Genomic DNA, 20,386 nt, shown 5'->3' with positions numbered 1-20,386 from the left:
GCACGTGTGTGGTTTGAAGAAGAATAGCCCATGCGGCTTCAGCCACCATGAGAACGTTTTAGACTGAATCAAAACAAGGTCGAGGGGAGACAAAGCTCTGTTCATTTGTATCCTTTATTTACGTGACATAATTTTGTTTAATGTAAAAAAGAAAAAAAAGAATCAGTTCTCTTGTTTTGGGGATCAGTTCTCGTCGTTCACCTTCGGGATTCGTTCGTTCTGACCGACTCGTTCGCGACTCGCCCATGCCTATTGTGTACATACCCTGCGTCGTGTTCTCAAAGCGTGTAACCCTGGGTGTTGTGGCCCCCAGGGCGACTCCGGGGGCCCGCTGTCATGCTTCACGGGGGAGCGGTACCAGCTGGGGGGCTTGGTGAGCTGGGGGGTGGGCTGTGGGCGGATCCACCGGCCCGGTGTGTACACCAAGCTCCAAGACCACGCCCACTGGGTCGCCAACGTCATGAACAGTAGGTCGCCCCCCGATGGCGCTATCATATGTCCTCAAATATCTCGTCTGATTTCATGTGATGTTGATCTTTTTCGGCGTGACCTGTTTCGTTTACAATTGCAGGTGATCGAGTGATGCTTTATAGTGATTCTCCAAGTGTCGGAAAAAGTGAGTACCGTTGTGGACATTGAGCGGATGTTGCATCCCTGAACGATCGGAAAACCAGCTGTTAACGTCTTTGGTCTTGTTAAATTTCTTTACTCGTGTGCTAGTGCAGACAACATCATGTTAAAGGTGACATATCATACCACCAGGTGTGAGTGTGATAAGCCGTTACAAGCTGTTTTGAAAATCGGCCTCTTCTGACATCACAAGTGGGCGTGTCCACCTATATGTGTGCTGGATAGATCGGTCCACCAGCCTACCCAGTGGAGTGTAACAAACGTTGCTCGTATATCCGTCATACATCAAGGTGGACACGCCCATTTGTGATGTCACTAGAGGCAGATTTTCAAAACGGCTTGTAACGGCTTGTCACACTAATAATAATTAATTGAATTTATATAGCGCTTTTTTTTCTGGAAACTCAAATCCTCACTAAGCACCACCAGTGTGTGGCACCCACTTGGGTGATGCACGGCAGCCAGCGCCAGAACGCTCACCACACACCAGCCTGAGGTGGAGAGTGAGGGAATTAATGAGTCAGCCAATTATACAGGAGGATGATTGGGGGCCAGATTGAATGAGCCTGGTTGGGCCAGGACACCGGGGAATCCCCTACTCTTTTTGATAAGTGCCCTGGGATCTTTTATGACCTCAGTGAGTCAGGACCTCGGTTTTACGTCTCCTCCAAAGGACGAGACGTACACCTGGCGGTATAATATGTCCCCTTTAATTTAATATATGGCAAATTATAATTGTAATTACAATATCTCAATACACTGGTCTAAATAAACCTCCACAATCCTCCCGAAGCTAGCTGGGCTACGCTAACCTCTCCTCTCCCCAGGGGGCAGTCTCTCCTGCGGGGAGGCCGAGACTCCTGCCTGTCGCCTGGGCTCCCTCCCAGCCACGCTGGTGGCCGCCGGGGGGGAGGCCCTGGCAGACGGACGGGGTGAGGTAGGGCCGGGCGGGGTCACGGAGGCCTGTCCCTACTCCTGGCCCTGGCAGGTGAGCCTGCAGTCGGAGGGCCGGCACTACTGCAGCGGGACCCTGATCCACCGGCGCTGGGTGCTAGTGCCGCACCACTGCAACGCTAAGTGAGTGTCGGGTTCTGTGGACAGTAGCCTACGACCGCGGCGGCTAAAGCTACCAGCTAATGACCTGTCCAGTGGCTTACACCAGCTAGTACCCTCCCTAGTGTCTTAACACCCTCCCTAGCGGCTAATTCCAGCTAGTACCCTCTCTAGCGGCTAACACAAGCTAGTACCCTCCCTAGGGGCTAGTACCCTCCCCCGGTGGCTAACACCAGCTAGTACCCTCCCTAGTGTCTAACACCCTCCCTAGCGGCTAATTCCAGCTAGTACCCTCTCTAGCGGCTAACACAAGCTAGTACCCTCCCTAGCGGCTAACACAAGCTAGTACCCTCCCTAGCGGCTAACACAAGCTAGTACCCTCCCTAGTGGCTACCACCAGCTAGTACCCTCCCTAGGGACTAACACTAGCTAGTACCCTCCCTAGGGATTAACACAAGCTAGTGCCCTCCCTAGGGATTAACACAAGCTAGTGCCCTCCCTAGGGACTAACACTAGCTAGTACCCTCCCTAGTGTCTTAACCCCCTCCCCAGGGGTTAAAACCAGCTAATACACTCCCTAGTGGCTAAAACCAGCTGATGATTAGCTGGCATTAGCCACTGAGGAGGGTATAAGCTGCTAATACCCTCCCCAGTGGCTAACACAAGCTAATGCCCTTCCATGTGGCTAGCAGCAGCTAACACCCATCTTGGTCGGCGGTCTCGTTTCCCTCCAGGACGGGGGACATGGTGGTGCTGGGGGTCCACGACCTGCGCTTCATGGCGTCCCAGAGCGTGCCCGCGGACGAGGTGTTTGAGCAGGCCCAGGACGGCAGCTTCCCCCCCAGCAACGACCTCGCCCTGATCCGCCTCAGCGAGCCGGCGCGCTCCGGTGAGCCGCGCCGAGATCTGGCGCTAACGCCGCGTTCACACCGTACACGTCCGTCGACCGATCTCATTGGCTTTGCATGGGCCGTTTCGCAAAGGTGGACCACCTAGATATGTGCTAGATATATCAGCCTACCAGACTACCCAGTGGACTGTAGCAAAGGTTGCTCATCTATCCGTCACACATCTAGGTGGACGCGCCCACTTGTGATGTCAGAAGAGGCAGGTTTTTAAAATGGCTTGTAACGGCTAATCGCACTCACACCTGGTGGTATAATGGTGCTATCCATTTGTATGGTATGCCGGTACGTCCGAATTTCCTGGCTTGCAGCACTTATAGTGTTCCCGTTTCTCATTGGCTAGTCATTGTTATTGTTAGCTGTATTAGCCTCTTTAGCAAACACCACAACTGTACATTGTATTGCACGCACAGCAAGACTGTGCGATGCATACGTTGGTGACCGGCATAAAGTAGCATTGTAATCAAGTGTGTAAGAGCATTTAAAATCGATATTAAAATGGCCAAATGTTATAAATACACATTTTTTTCAGAATAGCGAGTGGGACCGACCAAAAGGGAGCGTTCCTCAGTGAAATGTAGCTGGGAGATTAACAACTGACGCCCACCATGTACCGGCGCCCCATATAAATGGATAGCACCATAATGTGTCACCTTTTTAAGGTTTGGCTGTGCTGCCTAAAACTCCCACAATGCCTTGTGTTTATCTGCCGTCCACCAGGCGTCCCCGTCTGTCTCCCTGACGACGACATCGAGGTCGACGACAGCTGGACGTGTGTCACCACCGGGTGGGGACAAACCAAAACATTGGGTATTCTTACAAACAAAGGGTTTAATGAATGACATTCATCGTATTAGTGATTATAGCATTTTTATACACTACAGTCATTGGAAATTATTCATTTTTATTTTATTGTACTGTATTTGTACTTATTTTTTATTCCGACAACTTTTCGGTACGATGCCTCGGAATTCCCGTTGCTGCTCGTCACTCCCTGCTCCGTACGCCCCGCCCCTCAGACAAGGTGAGCCCCCACTCGCTGCACCAGGCCACGGTGAGCCTGGTGAACCTTACCGCCTCCCGGAGCATCTGGGGGGGGGGCCTCATCAAAGACACCCATCTCTGCACCCACCCCGTCGCTGCCGTCTCCTGCATGGTAAGGTGGTGCCGTCTACTGCATGGTAAGGTGGTGCCGTCTACTGCATGGTAAGGTGGTGCCGTCTACTGCATGGTAAGGTGGTGCCGTCTACTGCATGGTATGGTGGTGCCGTCTACTGCATGGTAAGGTGGTGCCGTCTACTGCATGGTAAGGTGGTGCCGTCTACTGCATGGTAAGGTGGTGCCGTCTACTGCATGGTAAGGTGGTGCCGTCTAGTGCATGGTATGGTGGTGCCGTCTACTGCATGGTAAGGTGGTGCCGTCTACTGCATGGTAAGGTGGTGCCGTCTACTGCATGGTAAGGTGGTGCCGTCTAGTGCATGGTAAGGTGGTGCCGTCTAGTGCATGGTAAGGTGGTGCCGTCTAGTGCATGGTATGGTGGTGCCGTCTACTGCATGGTAAGGTGGTGCCGTCTACTGCATGGTAAGGTGGTGCCGTCTACTGCAGGGTTGGGTGGTGCCGTCTACTGCAGGGTTGGGTGGTGCCGTCTACTGCAGGGTTGGGTGGTGCCGTCTACTGCAGGGTTAGGTGGTGCCGTCTACTGCAGGGTTGGGTGGTGCCGTCTACTGCAGGGTTGGGTGGTGGTGTCTACTGCAGGGTTGGGTGGTGCCTTGTCCGGCAGGGTTGGGTGGTGCCGTGTCCGGCAGGGTTAGGTGGTGCCGTCTACTGCAGGGTTAGGTGGTGCTGTGCAGACCTCATTTCACCACACGAGGGGCTGGTGTGGCCTGTTGAAACCTTTAAAGACACGTGTTTTGTGCTGAGAGGTGGAACGTTTTTGGCAACTGTCCATTGCAATTTGATGTCTGTTGCTGTCATCTAGTGGTCAAAAGTAATATGCCATGGTATTCTCTGACAACGGAATACCAACATTGTTTCATTTGATTCTAACCTTATTAGGTTAACTTAAATTCCTGGTCTAGTGTTGTTGTTCTTGGACCAAACAACCGTCTCCCTATTTCTGTCTGCCTCTCTCTGTCTCTGCCTCTCTGCCTCCCTCTCTGTCGCCCCCTGCAGGGAGACGCGGGAGCCCCCCTGGTGTGCCAGAAGCACGGGGTGTACTTCCTGTTCGGCCTGGTCACATGGGGCAGCCGGCGCTGTGACCTCATCAGGCCGGCTGTGTTCTCCAGCATCGCAGACGTCCAGCTGTGGATCAGAGACACCACCGAGGACGTCTGAGTTTTAGATCTGCGCCTGAATAAAAGCATTTTAAAACATTTATATTTGGTGTGGATTTCTTTAACACTATGCTCATAGAAATCGACAGTTTGGGAAGATTTAATCCCAAGCGATTTGTGTGGAATTCGGGTGTTATTTGTTAACAAATAGGGGTTAGCGGTCTTGCTCAACGGTGCTGGCAGGTAGACCTTGGAGATGGAACTCAGAACCATTTCTGTCTGGTTGCACCACCTGATGGTGGTGCAAGATGATGCATCAACTTAACGTTGCTGCAAAGTCGAAAATATCAGATCTGTGAAGTATAATAGTATTTGGAGTCAAACTAACTGGATGGTTGTGATGTAAGTTGGACGCTTTGTACATTAAAAGCACACTTGGACACATTTCATCTCGGCTCCTTTTGCAGTGGGAAGATGAGTCATTTAGTCCACATTACATCAACTTTCGATCAGTTGGAAAATTTCTATAGGAAAATCTGAGGCAGTCGAGTTGATGGGATGAACGTGAACAACTTGAATGTAACGTAAATGTCCAGAACTCAAACTCGAGTTCTGTAAACTTCCCATTAAGCTATTTACCGATTTCTCACACTGAATGAGTTCAGATTAACCCCATGTTAATAGCAAACAATGGTGATTCATATCTAAAAATAACTTTAAAAAAATCACTGCAGCCCTACTGTATTACTAAAAAAAAATCCAAGTTATTAATTTTTGCCATTGCTAACCCTCTTTGGTCCAAGAGGAATTTCTCAAGTCCTACTGCTTTCAGTATAGGAAAATATTCACCACCATGTATGGTGGTGAATATTTTCTATAATTTATTAATTATTTATTATATTTGTATATACTTCATACAGGTCTTTACTTCTGCCATGTCATGCTTCAGTTAACACTGGATGTAGAGAAGGATATACTTTTTTTTTTATTATAAAGGAACCTTTCCCTTCATACTACAAAAGAAAAAAAAAAGTGCGGGATGGTCTTCAACGGCTCCTGCACTCAAACCCTTGAATTCGTTGGACGCGCAAAACGCGGCGTGCGGAACAAGTCGCGAGCCAAACTCCGCCTCCGTCCACACATCATCTCCTCCTCGCGGGCAGCAGAACCTCTGAAGGCGGGCGGCGAGGACGCGTTCACAACGAGCAGCAGAAGAAGACCCCGCTCGGAGCAGAACCGCGACTCCATTCAAAATGGGGGAAATAAGAGTTCCACGGAATATGTTTCTCTGGAGCATGGCCATTGTTTACATGTTGGCTTTCTCTTCCCTGTATGTCCAGCTTCCAGGTACGACTCCCAACTCGTAGCACACTTTAAAACGTCATTTTCTTGAGTTATATTCTTAACTTGTGTCATTAAAGTGTATATGCCTCTATACATGACAGCTGTATAACCAAGCAGCCTGACCGTGACCCTCCAGACACCCAGACTGCAAATCTCGTCCACTCTGGGTGACACGTGAACGCTCGCGGCTGTGTGTTGAGAGCGCTTCCTATTGAAAGGAAACAAACGGTCAAAATGCTTTTATTAAAGAAACGTATCTTAAACGATGTATCGCTCCTCTGTCTCTGCATAATACACATTTTGTATCATGGCGGTTCTTTTCCCCTTTGCAATGTAGCGAAATGGCCCGCCTCGCGCTCCGCAGCATATGTTAGTTTGTCTCGTGGCGCCCGGACGCGGTTTGAACGCGCGTGCCAGCAACAATATGGCACTATAAGCCCCCCTTCCGATCCAGCCACGCCTTTTTGTTTCCATAATGTAAGCCTAAACTAAATAAAGTAACGTCATCCTTCAAGTTATGAATGCGGTGTGAGCCTCTTCTGTCACACACTTGTTAGTTCTTCGCCCCGACCTTAAATGACCAATGTGTTCAGTGTACGTCGCTCATTGTTACAGATTTACGCCCGATGTGTAACTCGTGACACCGATGTTTCGTCTTAATCCAAAGTAAGCGTTGAAAATCACCCATAGCAAATCTCACATACATGGTGGGCAGGACCTCTACAGTAATGACCTTAACCCCCTCCAACATGACTCTTACTGTTTCTGTGTGTGTGTGTGTGTGTGTGTCTCTGTTCATGCATGTGTGTGTGTGTGTGTCTCTGTTCATGCGTCTGTCTGTCTGTCTGTGTCTGTCTGTCTCTATTCGTGTGTGTGCATGTGTGTGTGTCTCTGTTCATGCGTCTGTCTGTCTGTCTGTCTCTATTCGTGTGTGTGTGTGTGTGTCTCTGTTCATGCGTCTGGCTGTGTGTGTGTGTCTCTGTTCATGCGTCTGTCTGTCTGTCTGTCTGTCTGTCTGTCTGTCTGTCTGTCTGTCTGTCTGTCTCTACTCGTGTGTGTGTGTGTGTGTGTGTCTCTGTTCATGCGTCTGTCTGTCTGTCTCTATTCGTGTGTGTGTGTGTGTGTGTGTGTGTCTCTGTTCATGCGTCTGGCTGGCTGTCTGTCTGTCTGTCTGTCTGCCTGTCCGTCTCTACTCGTGTGTGTGTGTGCGTCTGTCTGCTCATATGTGTTTCTGTGTGTGCCTGTGTTCGTGTGTGTTCATGTGTTTTGGGGGGGGGGGGGCAATCAGGTCTCTACGGCAACGGTGGGGTCTCCCCTGTGCGTCTCGCCGAGCCCTCCGGACTGCTGGAGCTGGCCCGGGGCTGGGGCGCGGAGCCCCCCCAGGTGCTGGAGCTGGTCTGCCTCGCGGGGGCCCTGCTGGCCCTGGGGGCGGCCACCCTGGCCCCCCTCCGAGGCAGCCTGGTGTTCTTGGCTCTCTGGTGCCTGTACTTCTCACTAAGCCAGGTCGGTCTGTCTGTCTGTCTGTCTGTCTGCCTGCCTGCCTGCCTGCCTGCCTGTCGGTCTGTAGCTACCTCTCCAATGAGACTGTCTGTCTTGTCTGTCTGTCTGTCTATCTGTCTGTCTGTCTGTCGCTACCGCTCCAGTGAGACCGTCTGTCTGTCGGTCTGTCTGCCTGCCTGCCTGCCTGCCTGTCGGTCTGTAGCTACCTCTCCAATGAGACCGTCTGTCTTGTCTGTCTGTCTGTCTGTCTGTCTGTCGCTACCTCTCCAGTGAGACCGTTTGTCTGTCTGTCTGTCTGTCTGTCTGTCTCTCTGTGTGTAGCTACCGCTCCAGTGAGACCGTCTGTCTGTCTGTCTGTCTGTCTGTCGCTACCTCTCCAGTGAGACCGTCTGTCTGCCTGTCTGTCTGTGTAAAGTAGGGTGCTCGAGGACTTTAACTATAATGCTTGAGAGGGTAATGGCTGGAAATACTACTACAATCTGGTGTGTGTGTGTGTGTGTGTGTGTGTGTGTGTGTTTTCCAGCTCCACCTAAAGTGTTTGTTTACTAAGGTTGAGGCTCTAGTTGTAGTGTATGATAGGAGCCTTATAATTAGCAGTCTAGATACTTTCTCTCTCTGTGGGCCTTATTCACCCGGCGGTCATCTTAGATCAAACGCTAGCAGGGGGTGGGGGAATAAGATGCAGAACCAAAATGGCCGCTAGGTGAATAAGTCCCATAATCCTTGATGAATTCCAAGCTTAACTATTTGAAACCAAGTGCTTGAACCAGAAGACGGATTGCTGCCAACTGATTGTGTGTGTGTTTGATTGACAGGTTGGCAGAGGCCTCCTGAGCTCTCCATGGTAACTAATGCAACACACACACACCCACTCACTCACACATGTGTACACAAACACGTGTACACACACGCGCGCAAGCAGGTGGACACACACACACACACACAGAACGGTGAACAACATCTCCAATCAGGTTTGAAGGCTCTTCAGAGTGCCAGCCTTGAGGTCATTTGTTAGTCAAATCCACTTGCAACTGCTGCTTCGTCCCATTTCTGAGACGCACCAAGTCCTTCCGAGATAACACAACACACCGCTTACACCTGAGTCACATGACCTCAGGCTTCCAAGGCCTCTCCTAGAATATACGTATAAAGTGTGCCTCCTCCCCTTAGAAATTAGAGCCTTGTGCATGGGTGCACAAAGCTTATTAATGGCAGTTGCTTACTTAGTAAAATAGATTTTGATATTCCCTTTCAGATTGTGCTGTACATTCCCATTGTGAGCAACTTTTCCCCGGCTATGTTTCAACCGATCGTATTTGTTCCAATGGAGTTCAAAACACACTGGACCGATAACTGCTGATTTAAAACGTACAGAACCCAGGCATCTGATTGGCTGAGGGAACGGACTTCTCAATTTATTTTCATGCCACATCAGAGAGATGGCAGCCAATCAAATGACAGCATAGTCCGCCGTCACAAACCCAATCCAATGAAAGCGGTCCAACAGTGGATGGAGGTTAACCCTGGCAGGGCGGAAGTTAGTCTGACACCTGTCCCTGCATTAACATCTTTTGTCAGACCTTCTCCAGAGCCAAGTGTGAATTGTTCTGTGGAGATAATCACACGATGGCAGAATAAACCTGGTCTTTGTACGGCTCCAGATTTCACAATGCATTGGGCGGTTCCCTACTATTACTGGGAAGGTTGTTTCCCCCCAGGCAGAACAAACAAGACACTAACACACACTAACTGTGAACGAGATTCTACTTCTGTGACTGTATAGCCTATCATGGTTGGGTATAGCGCAAACTATGCAAACACATATTTTTTTTGTTTACCTGTGAATTTGTTTACATTATTATTCCGTTTTGCTGGCCTTGAGTTAACCCGTGTGGGATTCCACTGGGGTGCATGTCAGTGTTAAGCTCAGCAATAACTGTCAGGCAGGAGAAATTTGTAGCATGGCTCACCTATTCAAAATGTACAATTTAGCGGGAACTTTATATGGAGGTGTGTGTGTGATATTAGATTTTAGGAGAGCTTTAGACATAGCATTGCTTCAACACTAGCATTAGTATTTTTCGATTAGTAAAATACATAAATGACTATCCAGAATGTAAAGAACTATCAGTCTAATCCCTTACCTGCTTATAAATTACATGTGAGGATTGGATCAGCGTGCTCAATGACTGAACTGTTAAACTGTAAATCCTGTCTTTTGCTTTCTCTTTCCTCGAATTGTGAATTCCTCTCTGTCTCTGCCGGTCTGTTTTTGTCTGTCTGTCTGTCTGTCTGTCTGTCTGTCTGTCTGTCTGTCTGTCTGTCTGTCTGTCTGTCTGTCTTTCTTGCTCTCCTTCAGACTCTGGTTCTTTGTGTCTCCCCCTTTCCCTCCCCCTCCCTCTGTCTTGTCTCTCTTGCTCTGTGTGTGTGTGTGTGTTTGTGTGTGTGTGTGTGTGCGTGTGTGCGTGCGTGCGTGCGTGCGTGCGTGCCTTTCCCTTTTCTGTCCGTCTGTCTGTCTCTCTTGGCTCTCTCTCCCTCTGTGTGCCTCCCTCCCTCCCTACCTCTCCCCTCCGTGTGTGTGTGTCCATCTGTCTGTCTCTCTCCCTCTTCCCTCTGTGTGCCTCCCTCCCTCCCTCCCCCCCGTCCGTCCGTCTGTCTCTCTTCCCTCCCTCCCTCCCTCTCTCTCCCTCACTCCCTCCCACCTCTCTCTCCCTCTGTCCCTCACTCCCTCCCTCCCTCCCTGTCTGTCTCTCTCCCTCTCTTATCTCTCTCCCTCTGTGTCCCCCCCCTCCAGGGACGGCCTGCTGCTGGAGGCGGGCTTCCTGGCCGTGCTGGTGGCTCCCCTCAGCCTGCTGGGACGCCAGGTGTCCTCCGGGCGCCACGACCCCATGACCTTCTGGCTGACGCGCTGGCTGCTCTTCCGTCTCACCTTCGGCTCCGGCGTGGCCAAGCTGGCCGGGCACAGCGCCCCCTGGTGGAACCTCAGTGGTGGGCGGGCGACCTTGATAGTGCTGACCTCGTATCGGTTACTCTGCTGTTTGTTTAGAACCAGAGGGAAACCAAGGCAACGCGCCTTATTTGGTCAATGTGGGATATTGGTTTAACAAGAATGCGTTTTCTGTGCATGATGATGATGGTGCAAATTAATGATCACATGGCAGTGACATGACATACTTGTTTTTTGTTGGGGGATGTTTATCTTTTGAAAGATCTCTCTTCCAACTCGAGACCACCATCTTGTCTTTAGTGCGTTGCTGACCCCTGCATGAGTTCCCACCATCAGTGACTAAGGCATGATGAACTTCTCTAATCATTGTATCCCCCCCCCTGAAACTATAATGGTTGAAGTGATTTTGGAAAAGTTTATATTAACACTTTAGTGAACAGAGTAACTCAACTCGTTATGGCCAGCGAGAACCTCCTGAATAAACGAATCCGATCAAACCCCAACCGCAAAGCCTCAGCATCGACACCCAAAGAGGCTAGGCTTAGGCTAGCCTAGTGAGGTAGAGCGGGCAACACTGCATGCTCTAATCTCGCCCCCTCTCTCTCTCTCTCTCTCTCTCTCTCTCTCTCCCTCTAGCGGTGAGCCACATGCTGGAGAGCCAGGCCAGCCCCACTCCCCTGGCCTGGTGGGCCTCCCAGCTGCCAGCCTGGGTACTGCGTCTGGGCACGGTGGGGATCCTGGTGTCCCAGGTCATGGTGCCCCTGCTGTACTTCGCCCCGATCCGCTGCCTGCGCATCACGGCCTTCTACGTCCAGGTCACCGCTTTGACACGCTCTTTTTTATTTTTTTTTAAATGATCTTTTAAGGAAGCAAAAGCAGAAGTGGGCACCGAAAGCAGAATACAAATTGGGCCGCTCCAACAGTCAAACTGTCGACGTAGATTGTATGGCAGGCGATGCCCACCACGAAAGGCTTCGTCCAATAGGGAAGGGATATTTGTGATGCGGTGATTCATATGAATGTCTGAATGTCACTCTGCTAGAGGCTTGTTTTAAAGCGGCATACTGGCTTGAGTGTTATAGCATATTTTACCTCTGTTTAGAAAAAGAGCTCCAATAAATATCCCCACATATTTGTTGGTTTGGTTTGGACTTTCAACTTGTTTCCTAGAATAGATTTCGGGTCTATTATTTGTTGATATCTCGAGTTAAAAGTTAATATATTTTCTCAGGCCTGGTCTATATTTGTAAAGGGGAATCAGTTATTGTCTTTTAATGGACCATGTTAACCCTACCCTGTCTGCTCCCTCCCTGTTGCAGTTGGTGCACCAGCTCCTGTCCGCACTCACAGGCAACCTGACGGTGCTGAACCTGCTGACGGTGGCGCTGGGCTTCTCTCTGCTGGACACGGAGCACACCATGAGCAAGAAGAAGAGAGCAGCCAAGAGTACGGCCTCAAACACCCACCGCTTCCCACACCGAAGCTCGTAACCCAACTGAAAAGTCTCTGGCCCCTAGCTGCTCCTAGCTACCCCTATCTACCCCTAGCTGCTTCTAGTTACCCCTAGCTGCTCCTAGCTACCCCTAGCTGCTCCTAGCTACCCCTAGCTGCTCCTTCCTACCCCTAGCTGCTCCTTCCTACCCCTAGCTGCTCCTTGCTACCCCTAGCTGCCTATAGCTGTTCCTAACTGCTCCTAGCTGCCCCTAGCTGCCTCTCGCTGCTTGATCAGCAAGCTAGCTGTCCGTTACCCAAAACTAAGCTACTCAACCGTCCGTTACACTTTGTTATCCAGGTTCACGATTACACAAATTAAACTGGCGGACCCTTACACAAATCAAGCGAGTTCGACGTTAAGCAAACTAAACGAATAACCAATAAGGGTTAACGTTTGGTGAGAGATTTGCAACTGATTTCCTCCCTGAGTAAACAAATCCTACCCAACGCCCGTTGGATAGGATGTGACTTTGTAGTTAGTTGGGTGAATTTAAGAGCTCTGCCGCCTCCTTTTTTTGTGGAGTGGCAGGGCCTTTGGTCAGGTCAACACACGCAGAACCAAAGCCAAAGGGGCACAGAGAAACCAACAATGCCCTAATCTCCACCATTAGCCCTGTTTAGGTTATGTGTGTTTTGTGGAGTGATTTTTACACCACTGCGCGGTTTCACAATACATGAGGGGAAGACACCTCGGGATTAATGCTTGATTGATGCATTGTAATTCTACTTTTACAGAAAACAAAATACCTGTTTAGATCTTGCAAAGTGGAGTAAAACCAAATGGTGTTTATCGGTGTTTTCCAAAAGTTACTTCAACCTTTTTTGGTTGTTATACAAACACTACGATGCCTCAAATATTTCACTGTACAGTACACCGTTTTGGGGATCTCCACTGTTTCCTCATTCCCTTTCACCTCCTAACCTCTCCTCCCTCCTCCACCCCTGACGGTGCTGTGTTGTGTGGGCAGCCTGGAGCCAGACGCTGGTCTGGGGGTTGACCCTCCTGGTGGAGCTGGGGGTGTACGTCCTGATCATCTACAGCGCCACACGCCTCTTCCAGATCGACGTGGACTGGGAGGCCAGGACCGTCTCCTCTAAAACAGGTAATCGGCCAGCTCAGTCGACCTCCAGGTCTTTGTTTTGGTGCCATGGTTAAAAAAAAAACGTCAAACGTCAAAGACGCGTGCCACCCAAACCGTGTTTGTTTTTTTTTTGACCGTGCACAGATGCATCGGAAACGGATTGAGGACATTGATGCGGAGTGCAAACCGTTAACACGGCAACAATGATGTTTGGTTTTGATTTTATAACGCATGCAAAGAAAGTTGTGCTCATTTAATAATTTGAGCCAGAGCGAACCACAACAGATGAAGGCTAAATCATTGACGAGTAGCTTGTTAAAAAATGGGAGTGATTAGGAATTATAACTTGAATTCGCAGAATTCTCTGTTTAAATCTTTTGAAATGACTATCGTTTCAATATCTATCTATCTATGTATTTTTGTATCTATCTATCTATCTCTCCATCTATCCCGCCTTCATGTTGGCTGTGTCTCTGGCGCTGTACAGCTGTTGGACACCTACTCGCCAAACCCCTTCAGACAGGAAGATGTGTGCTAGGAGTAGGGCTTTTGAGTTTCAAAACATGATTCATTTATTCAGCATTTCTCTCCAAAAAAAACTCTTTGTAACTGAGAACTTTGAAATGTAAAAATATACCCCAAATGTTCAAACAGAAATTGTTCAAATCGAAAATAAGGATATAAGATAAGATATGTATATAACACTTCTATGGAACATTTAATGAATAAAATAATCATGCTTAAAAAAACCAACTATATATATATATATATATATATATATATATATATATATATATATACATATATATATATATATATATATATATATATATATATATATATATATATATATATATATATATATATATATATATATATATATATAAGCAGGGTGCGATTTGTGAAAAAACCAGAGGGGGGGATAATTTTGAGAAACATTTTAAAATGTTTCAAAATGAAGACGGACCCTGTGTATTTTGGTTGTTAATTTTTACGATGTAATGGTGAAAATACTTTGGGTGGGGGGGATCATTTTTATCCCCACCGAGGATAAAAATATTTCAGCAGAGGGTAGGACGTGTAAACCAGAGGGGGGGATAATCCCCACCATCCCCACCGGCAAATCGCCCCCTGTATGTAAGTTTAGACATCGTTTGACCGAAAAAAGTCTAGGGAAAAAAAATCGAAATCATTCATCACGATCAAATTCGGGTGAATTGCAGAGCCCTTGCTAGGAGGGTCTCGTGTCTCACCCCCATGGCGGTCTTGTCTGCAGCCTTCACCCAGCAGCAGTTTGGGGACGTGATTCGGTCCACCATGGGCTCCACCGTCTGGATCGCCGTGCTCTCCCTCACCTGGGAGGTGGTGGGGGCGCTGCTGAGGTGAGCCCCGACGTCCGCCCCCTGGGGCTGCACGTCTACGCTTAACGATACTCCGTCCAACGCTGCTTAACGAGACTCAGGGAAAGGCGGCGTTCAGTGACGAGGCTCCTCGTTTCTGGGACCGTCCTGCTAAAGGAACTGAGGGCATTACAATCGTCCACGTTTGGTTTGGCTTTCTTCTTAAGTATTTCTGATCTATTTTTTGTTCAAACATACCTTAAAGGTGACATATTATACCACCAGGTTGAGTGTGATTTAGCCATTACAAGCCGTTTTGAAAATCTGCCTCTTCTGACATCACAAGTGGGCATGTCCAGCTAGATGTATGACGGACAGATGAGCAACGTTTCCTTCAGTCCACTGGGTAGGCTGGTAGACTTTCAAATCGGCTTGTAATGGCTAAGCAAACTCACACCTGCTGGTATAATATGTCAGCTTTAAGTGCATCGCTGTAATTCAGAGGTATAGAGTGTTAATGTAAACCCTTTTCCTTTCTTATCCGCTTGTTATGCATTTTGTATTTCCCGAAAATGGCTTAAAAATGTTCTTGACGGCTAGTGTTGCTCTCGCGGCCGTGCTCAGCTCTGAATGAGAGCCGTAACGGTGAACCCAGGTGACCTGACCTGCGTTTGTTTTCCAGCTCGCTCTATGTGAGAGGATTCTTCTGGAAGCTCTGGGCTCTCGTCCAATGGGCGGTCTTCGCCGCAGCCACAGTAGCGATGTTTGCCGTCAGTGTGGTGAGTCTGCCGTTTGATTAGCTTGCTCTGAGCCCAGACGCGTCTCCGACATGCCCTGACAAAGCGCCCCGACAACAGTGTATCGCCTGTGTTGTTGATCGTTGCTATTGACGACCTGGTAGTGGCTCACGGTTATTATTGTTGTGTGAGGTCGATTCATTCATGGTTTTCACCGTTGTGAAAGTGTTTCAACACGGCTGCAGTAGTCCAGAAATGTCTATAGAAATATGCTCCATTGACCTGCAAAATGTCTCCTAAAATAGAGGAACCAACTTAAAAACAGATTTTCTAGGAAGTATTTTTGTCATATTTTTGGAAACCAGGAGAGATAATTTAAGGAAAAAAATCCTTACAAAAAATATGTTTTCGAAATAATTTAATATATTTTTTTAAATGGCTTTGGTCTTCTTTTTTTCCTCAATCATCTCAACTCTGTTCCTTTGGGAAATACTCCCCTCATGCCCCCCCCCCCCCCCCCCCCCCAGGTCCCCTACACCGCCATGGAGCCCTGGTCCAGCAGCAAGGTGCTCCCGGCGGTGAAGAGGGCCCACGAGTGGGTGAAGCCCTCCCTGCTGGTGAGCAGCTACGCCCTGGACCGCCGCCTGGCCGCGGGCCGCGGGAGACCGGAGCTGGTCCTGGAGGGGAGCATGGACCAGCACACCTGGACGGTACGCGCTTCAGCTCGTTACGCTTTGGCCTGGCAATGAAAACACTGAAAAGCAGGGGAGACGATGCTGCGTACTGATGGACAATCTCACAGGACGGCGACACACGCCTGCCGCCTTGACTACGACGTCAAGCACAAATATGTCTGTATTTTCTTTTCCTCGAATTTTTTAATTGTAAATATTTTAGAAAAATAAAGTAAAAAATAATCTAGCTTAATCCACTCTGTGTATATATATCAGGCTGCAGGGCAACAGTCTGACAGCCTGCACGAAAATGCAGGCTGTCCTCAAAGAGGAGGAGCAATTCATGTTTTTCGATTTCTGTTGTCATCAGGATTGTGTTTGGTGCCTGTCCCTCGGGTTGTGTCTCTGTCTGGGAACCATTTGAATCCATGCTTCTTGGCTTATAGTTTTTAGGCTGTGCAAGGATGGTCATGCTGATAAAAAATATGTGGGAACAAATGCTTATCAATAAGGATGATAATCTTTGGAAAAATTGATCTAAATCATTTATCTTTCTCAGATCATGCAAAATCCAAACAAAAATCGAATTGCATCAGTTAAGAGTTTGGCTTAGTTGATCAAGCCAGATCATGTACAAACAGTAGAATAGTCCAACACAACAAAAAAAAAAAAAAAGACGCATGAAAACTTGTTCACGAACGTTCATGAATTTGACCTTTGAACCCTCAGGAGATCCATTGGATGTACAAGCCAGGCAACGTGAGCGCGGCTCCCCCGCTGGTGGCCCCGTACGAGGCCCGTCTGGACTGGCAGATGTGGAGGGCTGCCCAGGGAGAGGCTCAGGAAAGCCCCTGGTTCTGTGGCCTAGTGCTGGGCCTACTGCAGGGCAACAAGAATGGTGGGTGACTGAGCTGCTGCTGGACTTAACCGCCATGACTCATCTCTGCAGACATAACGGACCAGGTGTGTGTGTGTGTGTGTGTGTGTGTGTGTTTGTGTTTGTGTGTGTCCCCTCAGTGGAGAGGCTGCTCCAGACAGACCCGTCCCAGTATGCGTTCAGCGAGGAGCCTCCAGCCTATCTCAGAGCGACCCTCTACCAGTACCAGTTCACCCAGCAGGACCACGACGGGTCAGTCCCACTCCGATGGTGGTGGACACACTGGGAGGCTACACACACACACACACACACACATTCCGTTCCAACATGACGTTGCGTAATTCTGCTGGGCGTTAGCGAGCGTTGCACTATTCTACTGTTAATACATGATCTGGCTTGACCAACTAAGCCAAACTCTTGACTGATGTAAATTGTTTTTTGTTTTGATTTTGTTTTACGATGTGAGAAAGATAAATGATTTTGATACATCTTTGAAAAGATTATCCTCCTTATTAATTAGAATCTGTTCTCACATGAGGTGCTAATCTTTATTTAGTGACTAGATATCGTGTTGACGTTCATCGTCAGTAATTTACAGTATTTAATGTAAATGTGATTTCCCCCAGACCTGAATCACATGCTGGAGCACTAAAAGTGTGTGTGTGTGTGTGTGTGTGTGTGTGTGGGGGGGGGTGTGTGTGTGTGGGGGTGTGGGTGTGGGTGTGGGGGTGTAGATCTGATCCCAAACAGTGGTGGCGGAGAGACTTTGTGAAGGACTTCTGTCCCATAGTGTATTTGGGCTCCCCGGATCTGCAGGCTATGCTGAGTCTGCATGGACTGAATGTAAGTTACAGTTCAACCACCTCTTTGAAAACAATCGAAACGAACTACGAGATGTGTTGACTTGACTTATTTTTCCGAATCACTCTTTTAATTTGCTAGAAAACAAAGTAGACCTCTTGACTGAATCAAGACCACATTTAATCAAAACGTGCTCCGTTCCGTACTCAGCGTGTAATCAGCACGCAATCACGATTTCAAATGACATACATTGACTTAAACACTGATTCTCAAACCTCAAGCACAGGTTGTGCCTGTGCTTTTGCTGATTGGCTGAAATGTAGTACCATGTGATCCAGTGACACCAATCACAAAAATGATAGTAATAAGCATTTCCTGATCAGCGGTGTCAACCCGGCACATAACTGATGTCCTGTACCTTTACATTAACCAACTAACTTTACTGTAACTGTATACTTACTTTATATTGTGTTGTTGCTGCGCTGAGGTACCGAGCATAATTATTTTACTCTTGTGTACTTGTACAATAAGAATGTAATAAAAGTGATTCTGTTTCAAAGGAGGAGTCGCCGCCCCCGTCCAGCCCGTCAGACTCCCTGCTGGCCCAGGTCCTGGGCCACCTCAGGGGCCACCTCGAGACGTTACCGGGCCCCTACGTGCAGTGGGCTCTCCTGGCCACCGTGGCCACCATCTGCGTCCTCAAGTGCCTGCTGTCGAGGGGCCCCGGCAGTCGCGCCTGCGGGGCCCCCCCAGTGGAACCCAAGTCCAAGAAGGCTAAGACCCAGGCGGCCCCTGCGTCGAAGGCCCCCACGGGCCCCCCAGCGGCCCGGGCCCCGGCCGTGGAGAGGAGGCCGGAGGTGGAGCGGAGCCCCAGGAGGAGGAAGTGATGTCGCTCAGGCGTGACTCTTGGAACTTGCCGTGACACTCGGCCGTCCCTGGATGCCGTTGAATGGATTTTTTTTTTTTTTATAACACCACAAAAAATCTCAGGTTTCGGTCGTGCCGTCTTCGAGCTTAGTAGTCGTTTTTTTGTTTTCCCCAAGTTCTGTGTTTTCTTTTTTGTTCTGTGTTCGTAACTGCCAAATGATTGCCCTTCCTGCTGCGTCCTGTACTACCTTTTTGCGATGATCTATCGATGCGCTTTTGAGAGGTTTTTCTGCTGCCGTATTTTAAAGCTGAAGTCCCCTGCCTTTGTGTGGCTCTCCCCTGGGATTCGGGGATCTCTGACGCTGTACAGCTGTTGGTTGCCACCTCCGCTAAAACCCCTTCAGACGTTTTTACTAAACCTACCGTTTTAGTATTGGTCATGACCCATTGTACCGGGACAAAATATCGTTTGGACAGCAGGCCAAAATCTGGTGTATTATAATTTCTAATGGCCTCACAGCAATGCCAATCCCGGTAGGATTAGCGGATGGATGGATTGTTATTTTGTGCTTTCGGCGTTTGAGAAATGCAGGACTCAGGGATTGGTGTTTCCAGGCGAAAAGGGTGTTTCTGGGCTCTCTATCTGGCTGTTATATGAAGCACTGTTTGCTGTGTTGCGTCATCGTCTCTTACTATTGACAATGTTCACAGTACACGACACACTTCCCTCTGTATTGCTGCCAAAGTCTACTTGTACCTGCCAGGTGAGGGCAGCGTCTGCATTAAAGCTCGGAGAGATGATAGCAGAACATGTGTTTGTGCACAGATGTGTAGAGAGAGATCGAGGAGTGGTTCAAACTTGGATTCCACTGTTCCACTTGTTGTACCAACGGTTGCCTTTTTGCGATTTTGTCTTTTCTTTCTTTCTTTTTATTTGCAAGAAACACTGCGTGAAAAATATGTTGAGTTCACTATACTCCCCAAAGCACCAAGTATTTCAACTTGCATAGTTTTTATCAAGCGATGCATGAAAATGTTTAATATATAAAGTGAGTGACTGATTTATATTATTAGTACAAATTAGCGAGTTCCGATTCAAGTTCAACTGGTGACTCAGCATAGTTCTGTTCAGTGTGTCTATTTTTTTTTTCATTAATTAAAAGCCATTGCGAGCGAAGCCCCCTGTTGATTCTCTAAATCAGCATTTATCAAACCATTGGGCCAGGGTTCCACCTGTCAGACAACAACATTTCAAGTCAAACTGACTGTACCAGCCACTGTTTGAAAACTGACACCCTGCCCATTTTGATATGAATTGGGCAGTTTAACTTTATATATTTAGGCTTATTAATCTAGCTCTATTGGTCCCTGACCAAGAGTTTGCTAAATGCTGCTCTAAATCATGAAGTTTGTGTGTGTAATGTAATAAAAAGTGGCCCACAGCTTTTTTCTATCTTTATGGAGCACAATAAAAGTTGATTTAATTTCACTGAATTACATCCATGCCCATATGATTAACATGGACTGAGAACATTTTGTCGATGACTTAAGAACCGCTTCATTTTACGGTTGGTGCTGTTTAATTCTTCACTTTTGGGTTTTGAGGAAAACATTATTTAATGGCAGAATAAATGATTGGATAAAGTCAAACTGTAGAGGGCGCTGTTGTTTGGCCAACAATGGCTGGATGGCGAGCCTCTTATCTCCACGCGGCTGGAGTCGCCGGACAGGTAATCAACTCACAGTTTGGCCTAAAATTTGTCGTCATAAATATATTGTATTTGATTCATAAGGTGTGCTGACACCAGCTAATTAAGAACGCATGGTACTTTTGTTTTATATATTTTAAAATGACCACACAT

At 48.2% G+C, this 20,386-nt stretch overlaps 1 protein-coding gene across 1 annotated transcript; it reads left to right on the top strand.

Moving 5' to 3' along the window:
• The first annotated feature begins 6,039 nt into the window (after positions 1–6,039).
• Positions 6,040–20,013, top strand: lmf2b (lipase maturation factor 2b). Its single transcript, XM_079735575.1, has 14 exons — positions 6,040–6,208; positions 7,494–7,708; positions 8,521–8,549; positions 10,500–10,693; positions 11,289–11,467; positions 11,972–12,098; positions 13,115–13,249; positions 14,505–14,610; positions 15,251–15,347; positions 15,833–16,015; positions 16,709–16,877; positions 16,997–17,108; positions 17,591–17,699; positions 18,218–20,013. Exons 1-14 carry the CDS (start codon positions 6,115–6,117, stop codon positions 18,542–18,544), a joined length of 2,076 nt encoding a protein of 691 aa, XP_079591701.1. The 5' UTR covers positions 6,040–6,114; the 3' UTR covers positions 18,545–20,013.
• Positions 20,014–20,386: the final 373 nt, after the last annotated feature.

The sequence above is a fragment of the Pollachius pollachius genome (assembly GCF_949987615.1).
Source record: "Pollachius pollachius genome assembly, chromosome: 4".
Classification (NCBI taxonomy): Eukaryota; Metazoa; Chordata; class Actinopteri; order Gadiformes; family Gadidae; genus Pollachius; species Pollachius pollachius.
Note: the sequence above shows the minus strand (reverse complement) of the source record. Positions and strands in the feature narration are given on the sequence as shown.